The sequence below is a fragment of the Salpingoeca rosetta genome, assembly GCF_000188695.1.
Source record: "Salpingoeca rosetta unplaced genomic scaffold supercont1.13, whole genome shotgun sequence".
NCBI lineage: Eukaryota > Choanoflagellata > Craspedida > Salpingoecidae > Salpingoeca > Salpingoeca rosetta.
This window is the reverse complement of record NW_004754921.1, coordinates 147,714-158,652: the sequence shown is the minus strand read 5'-3', so window position 1 is coordinate 158,652 and position 10,939 is coordinate 147,714. Positions and strand designations below refer to the sequence as shown.

At 55.0% G+C, this 10,939-nt stretch overlaps 4 protein-coding genes across 4 annotated transcripts in view; 1 reads left to right on the top strand and 3 right to left on the bottom strand.

The window, feature by feature from the left end:
* The window catches only part of PTSG_05464 (uncharacterized protein), a 10,826-nt gene extending 4,169 nt beyond the window's left edge, over positions 1-6,657 (bottom strand). Inside the window, exons 1-20 of the mRNA XM_004993277.1 lie at positions 6,370-6,657; positions 6,087-6,188; positions 5,720-5,812; positions 5,515-5,571; positions 5,150-5,292; positions 4,747-4,837; positions 4,435-4,545; positions 3,969-4,058; positions 3,521-3,685; positions 3,267-3,404; positions 2,995-3,116; positions 2,737-2,777; positions 2,499-2,590; positions 2,264-2,336; positions 1,717-2,045; positions 1,338-1,457; positions 922-1,022; positions 664-758; positions 390-505; positions 133-216 (exon numbers count right to left, since the gene is read on the bottom strand). Of these exons, the coding sequence (XP_004993334.1) occupies positions 133-216; positions 390-505; positions 664-758; positions 922-1,022; positions 1,338-1,457; positions 1,717-2,045; positions 2,264-2,336; positions 2,499-2,590; positions 2,737-2,777; positions 2,995-3,116; positions 3,267-3,404; positions 3,521-3,685; positions 3,969-4,058; positions 4,435-4,545; positions 4,747-4,837; positions 5,150-5,292; positions 5,515-5,571; positions 5,720-5,812; positions 6,087-6,188; positions 6,370-6,477 (2,271 nt within the window). The 5' untranslated portion in view covers positions 6,478-6,657. The remainder of the gene's footprint in view (positions 1-132; positions 217-389; positions 506-663; positions 759-921; positions 1,023-1,337; positions 1,458-1,716; positions 2,046-2,263; positions 2,337-2,498; positions 2,591-2,736; positions 2,778-2,994; positions 3,117-3,266; positions 3,405-3,520; positions 3,686-3,968; positions 4,059-4,434; positions 4,546-4,746; positions 4,838-5,149; positions 5,293-5,514; positions 5,572-5,719; positions 5,813-6,086; positions 6,189-6,369) is intronic.
* Positions 6,658-6,802: 145 nt separating this feature from the next.
* On the top strand, positions 6,803-9,050 carry PTSG_05463 (40S ribosomal protein S16). The gene is made up of 6 exons (XM_004993276.1): positions 6,803-6,847; positions 7,460-7,594; positions 7,768-7,864; positions 8,126-8,173; positions 8,402-8,480; positions 8,799-9,050. Exons 1-6 carry the CDS (start codon positions 6,842-6,844, stop codon positions 8,863-8,865), a joined length of 432 nt encoding a protein of 143 aa, XP_004993333.1. The 5' UTR covers positions 6,803-6,841; the 3' UTR covers positions 8,866-9,050.
* A 659-nt stretch (positions 9,051-9,709) lies between these two features.
* PTSG_12322 (60S acidic ribosomal protein P2) lies at positions 9,710-10,485 on the bottom strand (the record flags this gene model as incomplete). Its single annotated transcript, XM_004993275.1, has 2 exons — positions 9,710-9,883; positions 10,327-10,485. 2 exons carry the CDS (start codon positions 10,483-10,485, stop codon positions 9,710-9,712), a joined length of 333 nt encoding a protein of 110 aa, XP_004993332.1.
* A 112-nt stretch (positions 10,486-10,597) lies between these two features.
* The window catches only part of PTSG_12321 (uncharacterized protein), a 4,121-nt gene continuing 3,779 nt past the window's right edge, over positions 10,598-10,939 (bottom strand). The window contains exon 7 of the mRNA XM_004993274.1: positions 10,598-10,787. Coding sequence (XP_004993331.1) covers positions 10,767-10,787 — 21 coding nt within the window. The 3' untranslated portion in view covers positions 10,598-10,766. The remainder of the gene's footprint in view (positions 10,788-10,939) is intronic.

The following is a 10,939-nucleotide window of genomic DNA, read 5'->3' as shown; positions in this document are numbered from 1 at the left end:
AACACACACACACACACACACACACACACACACACACACACACACATGCACATGCACATGTACACAATGTGCACACAACATGCACACCAAACAAACGCAAAAGTACGCCAAACAACACAACACAACACAGACCTGGTCGAGCATTGCGTTTGCAAAGATGCTGGAGACGTCGATGCTGACGTAGCTCTCGAGGGAGCGATAGGCCGCCATGTACGACTGAAATGCATGCAGGCAATCGGCGAAGGTGGAAGGAGGAAGGACAGGAGAAGGCGTGAGCTTGCATGGCGACGGAACACCCACGTCGCAAAGCATCGGCTGTGTGTGTGTGCGTATGTGTGTGTGCGTGTGCGTGCGTATGTGATGTGTGTGCATGCGCATGTGTGCCTGACCTTGACTGCACTGAGGCAGACGGAGGGCCGCTGGGGAACGCCATCTGGGGCGTTCATGGTGACAAGATGGCTCAATGCATTCGGGACCGTCGACGACAGGTTCTTCACAAGATACTCTGCAGTGGCGGAGGGCAGGGCAGAGGTGGAAAGGTCCAAGGCAAGGTAAGTGAGCGAACATCGTCTAGTTCGAAGGAGGAGGAGGAGAGCAATGAGCAACGAGGAAGAGAGTGGGTGTGTTGTGTCGTCTCATGTGCGCCTGGGTTGCTTGGTGTACCTCTCGGGGAGAAGCAGATGTTGAAGACGTTGACGGTGACGTGGTGGTTGAGTGCCCAGCACAGGTCTGCCAGCGTCGCCTGCAGGTTCTCCAGTCTGCACACATCCGCAACACCAGCAATGGCAGTTTGCAGTTGAGTTGAGTTGAGTTGAGTTGAGTTGAGTTGAGTGGGTGAGTGTATGCGTGCGTGCGTGCGTGCGTGAGTGAGTGAGTGAGTGCGCGCGCGTGGAAGGTGAAGAGGTGTGGAGAGCAACCGACTTTTTCGTTGTCTCTGGGTCACGATCTGCGTCCTTGCTGACGGGCGCCTTCCCTTTCTTCGTGCGGGCAACCATCACCGTCACCGCTTTTGATGGCAGCAGCTGGACAACACACACCGCAAAGCAGAAGCAAGAAGTTGGGGGGGGGGGAGGAAGGTCAATGCAGGAATGAGTTTAAATGCTGCAAGGATGTTGAGTGGATGTTGTTCGTCCAATGGTGACTTGAATCGTGTGTGGAAAGGCTGACAGGCAGACAGACAGACAGACGGACGGACACAGACAGAGACACACGCACGCACACACACACACACACACACACACACACACACACACACACACACACACACACACACACACACACACACACACACACACACACACACACACACACACACACACAAACACATGTGCACACACCTCTGCGCCGAGGGCGACGTGGGCCATTGCCATCTCGTGGACGGCGAGCGTGGTGTTGTAGGCGATGCGGGCGAGGAAGTTGGCTGCCATCTCCGCAGCGCCGCGCCCAATCTGCATGCGCTGGGGATGACGACAAAGTAGAATGAAGTTGGATGAACGCAGTGCAGGCAGCGATGTGTGTATGTGTGTGAGAGTGTGAGAGTGAGAGTGAGCGAGAGTGTATGCAAGGGTGCAAGGCACGGATGATGTTTCGGCAATTCATGCGAGCACAGGATTGAGAAAAAGAAGAACACTGTCCCATGACACGCAGTTTCCCTCTGTACACACACACACACACACACACACACACACACACACAAGCATGTGTACGTAGTCATACCTCGTCTGGGAAGAAGGGCGTTGCGTTGAAGGAGAACGAGTCGCAGAGCATGACAAAAGCGAGCGAGAAGCGCTGGTGCGCGGGGGAGTTGACGCACGTGTCAAACATCTTGGTGAGGGTCGTGCGGTAGAACCACATGTTGGCCGGCATGGACGTCTCCCGCACAAACGTGTCTGCGTTGTCGAGGAGGTATGAGTTAAACTCGGCGAGGTTGAGGTACGAGGCAAACAGCTCGTTCTGGTGCAGCGGGAAGGGCACGTTGGCGGCGCACATGCTGGCCTGCAGCCGTAGCCAATCCAGGCGGAACCCCGCGAACGACGCGCCCTCGCCTGGCAGCAGTTGAGAGGGGGTGACGGTGGTTTAGGTGGTTTAGGTGGTGGTGGTGTTGTGAGGGGCGGGGAAGAGGTGGTGTGAGGGGCAGAAAGACGTGTTGACGTCAATTGTTTTTTTACTCAGCACAACCAAGGTGTGTGTGTGTTGTGTGCGTGTGCGTGTTTGAAGGCGTAACATGACGTGCGTATGCGTGCGTGCGTGCGTGTGTACGGACCGGAAGCGAGGGCCTCCAGCGTCTGTGCAAATCCGTTGAGGATCTTGTGCTCGTGTTCAGAGAGATGCAGCGCCTGCCACATCACGCGTGCAATGCAGAGCACATTGGTGAGGGCAACGACACATCCGAAAAAAAAAAAACAACCAACAACAAATAAACAAACAAACAAAAGACACTGACACAGGGAAGAGCAGCAATGCACACGTGCCCACCAGTAGCACAGCCAACAACGCACCCCTATTGTCTCTCGGATGACGGTGAGGTTGTGGCCCGTGAGAAAGTCCTTGAAATAGCGCGAGATGATCGCCCGCTGTCCCTTCAACAGATCTGATGCACAAACAACAGCAACGTGAGCACAGCGCACTGCAAGGCCTCAATAGATGTGAGTGGAGGGTCGAGCATTCGTGGGGGGTCGTGTTGTGCTGAGGAAATGGCAACAGCATGGGCTGAATGACTGTTGGGGTGGGACGCACAGTTGAATTCAGTGATGTAGAACAGGAGTTCAGAGAGATCCCTGGTGTAACAGATGAGAAAAGAGAACAGGGGAACGAGCATGGCATGGCATGGGGTGAGTGAATGAGAAACGCGCCGACAACTGGAGTGTGGATCAAACAAGCGAGCAAGCAAGCCGTGACGCAACGCACCCACCCACGCACCCACCCACGCACCCACCCACGCACACACGCACACACGCACACACCCACAGAGCGCGCTCGGCGTCAGAAACGTACTTGTCTTGGAAGACCTTTGGGTTGACCTTTGCCTTTGCCTTTGGTGGCTGCGCGTGTGCGTGGCGCATTAGCCAGTTCACCTCGTCCCGCGCCATGACCAGCCCACGCAGCACAACAGGCATCTACAACCGCACACACGAACATTGTGTGGTGTGGATGAGACACGAAGAAGACAATAAACGTAATCAGCGGCAAACAAGACCCCAAACTGATCAAACTAACATGGCACCACCACCATCACCACCACCACCACCACCGCCAAGAGACTGCACCTTTGGCCCGAGCAGGCCCGGCTTGTCCTGGACGAGGGCGAGGAGCTGGGCGAGGCTGTGCCGAAGATATGTGCGGCGGTCGCGGTGCAGCGTCGGCGCCTCTGTGATGGCGGCCGCCAGCTGCTCAGCAACCTGCGCCTAAACACACACACACACACACACAGTTGTGAGGGACAGGTAGGCATATCGGCGAGTGTGCTGTTACAGAACCTGTGCGTGTGTGTGTGCGTGTGCGTGTGCGTGTGTGCGGATACCTTCTGCTTTGACATCTTCTTTGCGTCTGCGAGGGAGGCGAGGGTTGTGTCCAGGAGGGTGTGCGGGTATGCGACCTCGGTGCGATAGAGCTGCAGCACAAAGCCGTCCCCGAGACACCGCAGCATCGTCATCATCGACTCGTCCTCCGCCAGCGCATTCGGAATCTGGCGCGCGTGGTGGTGGTGGTGGTGGTGTTGTTGTTGTTGTTGTTGTTGTTGTTGTTGTTGTTGTTGTTGTTGTTGTTGTTGTTGTTGCATGCGTGAGGTGTGTGTGTGTGTGTGTGTGTGTGTGTGAGTGAGGTGTGCGTGCGTGTGTGTGTGTGAAGAAACATGAGTGAGTGACGAGGTGTACAGAGGGTTCGAGTGATAAAGTAGGCAGTGCGCAAGCGGCCCACAAGTCGGGCTGGCTGCATGACATGCGCAGTTGGAGAGCGGGGACGCAGCTTACGAGAAGATAGCCGAAGACGAGCCAGTGGATCATGCGATCGGTCGATGTCGTGAACGGCAGCACGTCGTACATGTGCTCGGGCTCAGTCATCTACACGTACACGCACACGCACACACAGGCACACACGCACAGGCACACACGCACACACAGGCACACACGCACAGGCACACACACACACACACACACACACACACACACACACACACGTCGACACGCATCGTGAGCAACGGCGAGCACTGGTGTTAATCACAGCAGGAACCGTCCACCCTCGACAAAAGCGCGAGCGCCCATCCTTCAAACCCAACACCCACCCACCCACACAGGCACGTACACGGACACACATACATTGACACACACACAGAGACACACCCACACACGCACCCACACCCACACCCACACACCCACCAACACCCCCCCCCCCGCCACACCCACACACGCACACGAGCAAGAGGGTTGTTTGGGGCACCTTTGCTGGGTTGTTTGCGATGTTGAGGAGGTGCGCCTTCCTGAACTCGTCCGCCGTCTGGTACATGGTGTCCAGGTGCGCCCGCACAGACATCAGCGGCGTCAGAATCATCTGCACAGCGCACGACAAGCGGAGGAGGGACGGGTTGAAGGTGAGATGGCGAGTTGCGAAGGTCATCGTCATGATGGTTGTGCAAGTTGAAGTGTCGTTGAATACTTGTGTTCAGTAGAATGGGTGTGTGACGGTGAGCACGCAGGCACACAGACACACAGGCACACAGGCACACAGACACACACCGGGCAGCTTGCTTACGTTGATGTGGGGCTTGAAGGGAGCGTACATGACGCGGGCAGGCGTGTCGTAGTCCAGCAGCAGCTGCGACAGGCGCGGATACGCCGGCTCCCTGCACACGCGCACACATTAACACCAACACAGACAGACAGACAGACAGACAGACAGATACACCCACACACACCCACACACACACACAAAAATGCACGCATGCACGGAGACGCATGCACATGATTGCACGGGGCGGGATGATGAGTAGTGAGCCCACGAGCGCACTGGCACGAGTGAAATGACAGGAACCTTGGAAGCCAGCATGGGCGTCAACATGCGCCCACATAGAAGCAGGCAAGCGCAAAGACACAAGCCCGTCTTTCCCCTCTGCACATATGCAAACACACACACACACACACAAAAAAATACGTACATGTTTCCCTTGAACATGCTGTATGTAGCGTTGAAGACCATTGCAATCATGCGGCGGGAGTCGAGGCGGAAGAGGAGCAGAATGACGGCCACATATGTGTGCAGCAGATCCAGAAACAGCGCCGTCAGCCGGTAGTTGAGGTTCTGCACAGACCGCACACACACACACACACACCGCCGAGACAAAAGGAGCAGAGATGAGCAGATGAGAAGAACTATGTATGTATGTGTGTATGTATGTGTGTGTGTCAGTAAAGGCAGGCAAGGTCGGCACAAAACAAACAGCCGGCTGGAAGACATGCTCAAACAATCCCACGTGTTCACAATTCGTGCTTGCAAGCAGTGCAAGAAGGCGGCCACACGTACCAGCTGCAGCCGCATCTGGCATGCGCTCATTGACGCAACAACTTCCTTCACCCGATCCTGAGAGCAGCAGAAACAGCAGAAACAGCAGCAGACACAAGACATGATGGGGCGGGGTTGTGAGCACTAGGGCGTCAAGAACATGCAGCCCAATAGATCAAGCACAATCGAACATGTGCGCGCGCATTTTGAAGGGCAGCCCGCAGACCTGGAAGTCCATGGCGTCGACGAGGTTGTAGTAGTGGGGTTGCAGGGTGTTCATCAGCTCCTCCCTGCGTGCGGAGGTGAAGCTGTCCCGTTCCTGCGAGTTTACAAGCAGTGAACCAACGCAACGTTACCCGTATCGGAGCGTTGAGACACAGGCAGGGGGGATTGGAGTAGCAGACACAATAGCGGTGGTGCATTCAGCAGTTGTGTCTTCAACTTTGTTGCGTTCAACACTGGTGCACTCGCTAGTAGCTACAGACAAACGCAGACAGACAGATAGGCACGCCCACACGTCCACATCCACATCCACATCCACACACACACACACACACAGCCACACACACACACAGCCACACGAAACAAGGAACCTTGAGGCTGTCGACGTTGGGGAATTTCTTGAGGGCTGCCTTGACCTGGCTTTCAAAGGTCTTCTCAATGAGCACCGAGGGTGGTTGCTCATGTTGGAGCAGCTGACAATGGCAGGTGAGGCGTAGTGAGATTCGACGTCAATACGCGTGCATGTGTATGTGTACGTGAGCGTTATTATGCGCGCACATGCGCGTGGCCATATCACACAGTGACATGAAACGGCACAAACACAGCGCACACAGGCACACAGGCGCACACACACACACATTCCGCAGGACTCACGCGCTTGGTGTGGTAGAGCTTGCACAAGATGCCCTTGCCATGGTCGTTGAGGATCGTGAGCTTCTCAGCAAACTTGTTCCTCAGCATGGCCATGCCGTTCTCTGCCATGGTCGGTGTGGGTTGAGCGAACAGCGCAAGGACGACAGCAGCAGTGTGAGGTTGAGGGGTGTGTGCTGCTGATTCGAGCTGCTGAGCTGCTGAGCTGGGGCGGTGTTTGTGTTGTTGTCGGTCGTGCTGATTTGGTGTGCAGTTGTGAGGATTCGTTGAAATCTTTGGTTAACATTCGCCTATGCACGAATCTACGGCAGGGCATCTCACTACGCGACATGATGTCGAATGGTGTATTTCTGGCTTTCGCAATTTTCGATCAGCCAGGACCTTGAGCTGGAAGTACCTGTGTGGTCTTGGTTTGTGGTACCGGGTACCTCGTGCCTTTTTCCTTTTGCTCTGATCCCACGCGCCGACGACGACCATGGAGGTGAGCTTTGTGTGCGTGTGTGTGTGTGTGAGTGTGTGTGCATGTGGACTGCTGCTGTGTGTGGTGGTCGAGTGCACGCAGCTTGCGCAGCATGTCGTCGCAACGTGGACGGCTGCGGATGGTTGCTGAGGGTCGATGGCAGATGGATGGCCGCTTGAGGGCAGAAGGTGGATGGATGGTTGGTTGGCTGATGGGCGGAGTTAGGATGGGCTGAGGGGATTCGATGGCGGGAGGCAGGCACGCGCTGTGTGTAAACTGCGTTGGCAGCATCAGCACACAGCACACACCACCAGCAGCAAGCGCCAGCACACAGCATCTGGACAGCAGCAGCAGCGGCAGCAGCACCAGGTCAATGCTGGCACCTGACAGATGCAAGGGGGGGGGCGAAGACAGGCGTGCTTCGAGGACACCCACTGCTGCCAGCACCGCGACAGCAGTGCAGACCACACCGACCACGCACACACATGCACACACATGCACACACATGCACACACATTCACATACACGCAACACCACAAGCACACACATGCATACACACACATGCACACACACACACTGACACGGAACGCGTGTGTGCGCCCTTTTGTTTGATTGGCTGTGTGGGATGTGCAGGGCAAGCAGTTTGTGCAAGTCTTTGGCCGCAAGAAGAACGCCACGGCTGTGGCGCTCTGCCGCCAGGGTAAGGGTCTCCTCAAGGTGAACGGTTCCCCCCTCAGCCTCGTCCAGCCCCAGCTCCTCCGCGAGAAGGTGAGCGTGTGCGTATGTGTGCTGTTGTCTTGTGCCGCTGTTTGCACGTTAATTCGTGCAATTGCCACACACACACATGGATGCCGGTCCTGCGTTGCATTGGTTCTGACACTGGCGTGCGTATGTGATGTGGTGTGTTGTGTTGTTGTTGCTGTTGCTGTTGCGGGTTACAGATTATGGAGCCCATCCAGCTTCTTGGCAAGGACAAGTTCGCCGAGGTTGACATCCGCGTGCGCGTCAAGGGTGGTGGTCACGTCGCCCAGGTGTACGGTGCGTTTTATCTTTGCTTGTCAGCAACTGCTCCTTGCATTCATGTCCTCTGCGTCCAAGTTGTTGGCTGCGATGGTGTGTATTTGGGTTGTTCAAATGAGTTGGTGTTGCGACACTGTTGCGACGCTTGCACGAGCTTGTTGCCTGTCCAGAGGATGCTAGTGGTGGCCAACTTTTTTGCTCATCCACCTCGCTTCTCTTTCCCCACTTGCTTTCTTGTTGTTTGCACACTTCTTTGCTCTCTGAAACTTCTCCCCACAGCCATCCGTCAGGCCATCTCCAAGGCCCTTGTCGCCTACTACCAGAAGTGTGAGTGTGCTTGGTGGCACGGAAGCGTGTGTGTGTGTGTGTCAGCGATGCAGGATGTGTCGTGTTGCGATCATTGATTATTGTGCTAGCTGAGGTTTGCTGTCGATTGGATCGCCACGTTGTGTTGTCGCCCTCGCTGCCATAGTTGCCCATTCTTGTGGCTCATTTGTTTACTGATTCCAAACCACCCGCCCTTTTCTTGCCTCGTGTGTTGTCATTGCTGTGCAGTCGTCGATGAGTCGTCCAAGAAGGTGATCAAGGACATTCTTGTTCAGTACGACCGTACCCTCCTCGTCGCCGATCCCAGGTCTGTCTCCCTCTTTGTGTTGTTGTTGTACAAGTTGTTGTTGTTTAAGTTGTTGTTGTTAAGTTGTTTAAGTTGTTGTTGTTAAGTTGTTTAAGTTGTTGTTGTTTAAGTTGTTGTTGTTGTTGTTGTTGTTGTTGTTGTTGTTGTTGTTTAAGTTGTTGTAATAAAGTTGTTGCTTGTGCTGGTTGTCTGTGCTGCCGTTCGCGTGTTTGCTGCCATTTGTGTATCTTGTTGTGTGTTCGCGGAACACTCACGTGCGTCCGGTTGCCCCCCCCCCTCCTCCTTCTCCCTCAACCCCTCGTTTCCATCCTTGCCCAGGCGGATGGAGCCCAAGAAGTTTGGCGGTCCTGGCGCTCGCGCTCGCTTCCAGAAGTCTTACAGATGAACGAGCTGTTGTGCTCGCCCTGGTGTGGTGGTGCTCCTCCTGATCGTTCCTTTGTCTGTGTGTGCGTTGTTCCTGTTCGCCTGCGACGGGAGGCACATTCCATGTTCCAGGGGGTATGTGACATGAGTGAGTGTGGGGCAATAACCGAGCACCCATCGTCTCATTAAAATCACAAACGCAAAACATGGACCAAGCCAGCCAGCGCGCGCGCGCGCGCGCGCGCGTGTGTGTGTGTGTGTGTGTGTGTGTGTGTGTGTGTGTGTGTGTGTGTGTGTGTGTGTGTGTGTGTGTGTGTGTGTGTGTGTGTGTGCGGGGACGCAGATGAAGGACGTTTGGAACGAACAGAAAGAGGGCGCTCTGTGATGCACGAAATTTGGTGCTGTCACATGACACTCAATGGCATGACCTTCCTTCCTCCCACGCACATGTCATGTCACACGTCCTGCGTGTGTTCCTCCGCCTCTCTCGTTCTCAGTGTCCCTCTCCCCTCCCCCACACCCATGATTAATTTCTCTGCAAGGTGACATGCTGTTGCGTTTGCCAAGTGCCTGTGTATTGTCCGTGTACGTCGTAGGGACTCTTAAAACACAAAAGAGGAAAGAAGAGCTCCATACACACGGCCGAACAACACACAACAACGCTTTGCGCGGTGGTGGTAAGGAAGAGTACTCAAGATGAGCGACACACACAGAAGCACGATTGCGTTGGGCTGCGTAGAAGCAAGTGTCATCATGTGCCGAGCAAGCACGTGGTACTACACGACACGCCAGTGCCACACGATGACAACGACAGCATCGACGACAGCACAAACAACGACACGTGCGACTGCTGAACAGCAAGCTGTTTAGTCGAACAGGGAGAAGCCGTCCATGTCGTCATCGGACTCCTCCTCGGGCTCGGGCTCCTTCTCCTCAGCCTTCTCCTCTGCGGCGGCATCGCCAGCAGGGGCGCTGCTGCCAGCAACGACGGCACCGCCGCTGGGGACAGAGGCGAGCTTCTCGCGGCCGTCGGCAATGACCTGTTAAAAACGAACAGAGAGGGGGAAGAGACAATACACACACACAAATGACACGTGCAGAGTAGAGGTGAGATGAGACGCGTGGAAAAAGGCCAGCAAGTGGGTGAGAGATTCAGGGGATGAGTGTCACAATGATGGTTGCAGTGGCATGTCGAGACAGCAACGGGGGAGGCTCAAGGTGTACATGAACGACCAACACCAAGGGGAGAAGAACAAAGCAGCAATAACAAGAAAGACGGAAAGAAAGGCAGACAAAGACAGTGATCATCATGCCATGTTCTCCACCACACACACACACACACACACACACACACACACACAAAACGAAAATCCATGCAGTGATGCACACGGCAACCCTCCGAAACCAAAATCACTGGCCGCATCAGCAGCTGCACACACATACAACGACTACCACACACACACACACACACACGCATGCGTACCTCCTCGATGACCTTGCCCTTGAGCTCGGAGATGACGGTGTTGAGCTGGTCGTCGTCGCAGGACGCACCAACGGCATCAAGGATCTTCTTGATGTCCGCGGCGGAGGGAGCCTCGTTGCCACCGAGAGCGGCAAGAAGGTAAGCAGCAACGTAGCGCATTTTTAAGTGCTAAGGGAGGAAAGGGAAAAGGGAGTGTGGGTTTGGTAGGGGAAGGTCTTGGCACCGCTTCTACGTATGGGTCTGCTTACGCAGGGGTTCTTGAGGCGACTGGGCGGGGGGGTGGTTGTTTCTTGGGTTGTGCACAGCAGAAAAAGGCACTCACCACGCGCGCGTGCGCGAGAACAAGCACAAGAAGGCCACAAAGCACAAGAGAAGAAAGAAGAGGCACACAAGGCGTAACACGGGCGAAAGGGAAAATCTGCAATAACTTCCATGAACGATTATTGGGCATGTTGGTAGACCTAAAAAAAATTAACACCGCATCAAATTATTCAGTGAGTCAGAGAAAATTATTGTAAGGTGTGATGGTGTGATTGTGTGTGTGTGTGTGTGTGTGTGTGTGTGTGTGTGTGTGTGTGTGTGTGTGTGTGTGTGTGTGTGTGTGTGTGTGTGT

What these genes read in the sequence shown, in the direction of transcription:
- PTSG_05463 (XM_004993276.1), top strand. An exon ending in CCCAGCTCCTCCGCGAGAAG is followed by an intron (nt 7,595 to 7,767) that starts GTGAGCGTGTGC and finishes TGCGGGTTACAG; the next exon opens with ATTATGGAGCCCATCCAGCT. An exon ending in CTCCTCGTCGCCGATCCCAG is followed by an intron (nt 8,481 to 8,798) that starts GTCTGTCTCCCT and finishes ATCCTTGCCCAG; the next exon opens with GCGGATGGAGCCCAAGAAGT.